General features: G+C 40.4%; 1 protein-coding gene across 1 annotated transcript; it reads right to left on the reverse strand.

The window, feature by feature from the left end:
- Positions 1–399: 399 nt before the first annotated feature.
- Positions 400–1,410, reverse strand: SARC_13594 (hypothetical protein; the record flags this gene model as incomplete). Its single annotated transcript, XM_014292275.1, has 1 exon — positions 400–1,410. One exon carries the CDS (start codon positions 1,408–1,410, stop codon positions 400–402), a length of 1,011 nt encoding a protein of 336 aa, XP_014147750.1.
- Positions 1,411–3,405: the final 1,995 nt, after the last annotated feature.

Below are 3,405 nucleotides of genomic sequence, written 5' to 3' on the forward strand. Positions count from 1 at the left end.
CAACAATACAGCTGCAATATTAAAGCTGCCAATATGTCATAGAATTAAAAGCTATAAACACAATCTACAGCTGGATCAACAACTCTACAGCTGCAATTATAACTTTTAAAACTAAAAGCTGCAAGCACAATCCACAGCTGGATCTACAACTCTACAGCTACAATATTACAGCTGCAATTATAGGTTTTAAAGCTAGAAGCTGTAAGTACAATCTACAGCTGGATATACAACTCTACAGCTGCAATATTCCAGCTGCAATTATAAGTTTTAAAACTAGAAGCTGTAAGCACAATCTACAGTTGGATCTACAACTCTACAGTTGCAGTTGTAAGTTGTAAAACTAAAAGCTGTAAGTACAATCTACAGCTGGAACTATAACTCTACAGCTGCAGTATATATTTATTTACACAGCGTCTGTTCTGATTCGTCTTGCAGGGATTTACACATCCAAGTCTGTGTGATATATGTGCTATCGGGATTCGGCTTTATCGCAACCACAGAAGGCGGGGGTGGGGGTGGGGTTGGGGGTGGGGGTGGGAACCTTGGACTTTTGTCTGTGCCTATTGGATTGTCTGTGCCTGAAGCTATATGTTTGTTTGTCTCTGACATCTTCATACCTGATATACTGTTACATAGTACATTGGTAACCGGGTTGTTGCCACCGAAGCTGGTGAGTGTTGGTGTTTGGTCCGCGGTCAACCCTTTTACCACACAACTGTCCTTCAGCTCGCCTTCGCAGCTACACGCACACTCAGACATACACATGCACATACGCAGTCCAACCACTTTATACCCACACCTCTTATAGAACCAAACTTTATCAGTAGTACTCAGATGCACTCTAGTCACCCCATTCCGTTCATGTATATCTCTCTCGACGGCCCCAAGTAGTGCTGCGCCCACACCCTTTCCCCTTAGTGTCGGATGCACAATAACACTCTGAATTACCACCTGTCCAGGTTTGTGCGGGAAGCACACCTGTGCCAGAGCCAACACTTTCCCTGTCGCGCTGCCAGATTCCTCGCTTTCGGTACACGTACTTGGAGCATGCACATTTTTCTCCTCTGTTTGAGCTTCATTTGTATTGGGCTCGTCAACCAGACTTTCCGTCTGAGGGAGTCTTTCTATATCTGCCAATTTAGCGTCAACATTTGTATCCCGGTCTGCAGGCTGGTTTTCGATTGACGTCAATTCATTGCTCGCAGCACGAGTACTATCTTCACACGTCCCCTCGTTATACCTACGTACATACACGTACACACATGGTAAAGTATCCTTAGACCGTTCGAACGTGACTAAGCGCGCGGTATAACTTCGAGGCCAGGCAGTGTCTAGCAAAGAGGCGGCATATGTGTATAATTCTGGCCGCTCGTGCAAACGGCAGAATTCGAGTGTTGTCAGGCAGTTCATGGTCTACACAAGAAGACTCGACATCAGCTACCTGATACAGTATTTTTAACACCCTATATTTTGTTGAAGACAGGGTACAGTTTTGTACACTGTATGGTGTCATACGGTGTCAAGTCTGTCAACTGTCAAGAGTTTCTTAAAGTAGGGTTTTTTGGGTGTCAATTTCATTTCTATATTTTTATTTTGAAAAAGCAAAAGACATGTATATATGATTTCAACAAGAAAAAGATACATAAAAAAGAAGGCTGTTCTTTCCCCCGGTGTATTCATTTGGTTTTACCCCCGTCTCCACTCTCCTGACGGTCACGAGTGTGCCACTAGGCAAAATGAACTTTTTTTATAATAATAAAAAGAAGGCTAAATATATATTTACTCTGAGTCTCTGAGACTCTGACTCCCTCGCGGGGAAATTCTTTATTTTCACCGTGTTTTGGATTTTGGTACAGCCGCTAAAACCTCAATCCGTTTAAAAAACGAACATGCACCTGGAGTGACAACCATAGGGACATCGAAATAATAGTTATTTCGAATTATTTAGCGTTTGTTCATATTTTCTTTTGAGAGTTCAGAGAAGTCAAGTTGAGACATCAATCAATAATCATCATGTGTGTGACTGGGTGTCAGAGTGAGTGTATTTCTATTGTATCATTCAAGAGAAGTGAAAAAAAAATGATGATAAAAAATATCAGAGTTTGAGTCTTGTTTGAGACTTTGAGCACAGTCAGCAGACTCAGCAGTCAGCACACATTACTAATAAATATCAAACATTGAGATTTGAGGGCTGGAGCCTTGACAGCTTGACTCCGCTTGAGGCTACGGAAATTGGAAAGGGCCCTAAAAGTGTGGGTGCTTGTATCATTCTCATTTGTTGCTAGGACTTCTTGCACTAGATGACGATCATGCATTCCTGACATCACTGTCAAGCACGGCCGCCGGATGCGGTAGCCGGTATTTACACTGTAAAGTTAAAAAGTTATAATAAAAAATGGAAAATATGACACGTAAATTAAAAGTCATCCGTAAAAAAAAATACAAACATACATATTTCCAAATATGAATATTACTTACGACGTCAATTGATATGAAATATATACATGGCATGCAGTTACTAAAACGGTTCATTTACACGCGTGAGTGTCTGCATACACATATAGACCGCACCCACAGTAGCAGCGACGAACACAGTAATTGAATCTAAATTAAACGAAAGGTGTATACATACAACTAAAAGAATACGAATATGTGTGGAGGTGACGAGAAGCTTTCATTGCCCTCGGCAACTGTCGAGGAATCTAGAGATACAACTCCTCTCACCAGCCCTGTACCGCAGCATGTAGTGCGACAGATTGTTCAGGATGGTCTCTGCCATGACGATTCGGTGGGTGACCTCGCCGCGGATGCGCATACGAATGCGCTGAGGATGCTTCACAATGTATGTGCACCTAAAACACTCGAGTGTAACGTGACAATATACTGTAAGGTGTAAGTCGGCGGTTATAGTTGTTTGCATAACAGCACGGCGGCACTCGCCTATGCTTCTTTATTTGATATCTTCGTGTGATTTGAAGCGTATTTAGTTGACTGCTGGTATGTGGAGTGTGTGGCCAGAATTCATCTGTTGCTTATCGCACTTCATTTCGTCTGGTTTAGGTTGCGTGCGCAAATGAACTGTGTACACTGGTATAAATCTAGCCTCAATCTACAAATTTCTCCATAGGTAAACATATGTATATAGAATCAAAATCATTGTATGTGTAAAAACATGGTTTGAAAATATGGGATATTTGTTTTTCCACAATAGACTATTCGTGCGAACCTAGTTAATATATGAGTTTATCCTTGTTATCGATTTTACAAGCGAACATATTTACAGAGAATTTGAATATACCTACCCATATGTATATATATATATATATATATATATATATATATATATATATATATATATATATATATATATATATATATTATTTATTTATTTTACTTTCTATATAT

This window comes from Sphaeroforma arctica, assembly GCF_001186125.1.
Source record: "Sphaeroforma arctica JP610 unplaced genomic scaffold supercont1.3481, whole genome shotgun sequence".
In the NCBI taxonomy this organism is placed as follows: Eukaryota; class Ichthyosporea; order Ichthyophonida; genus Sphaeroforma; species Sphaeroforma arctica.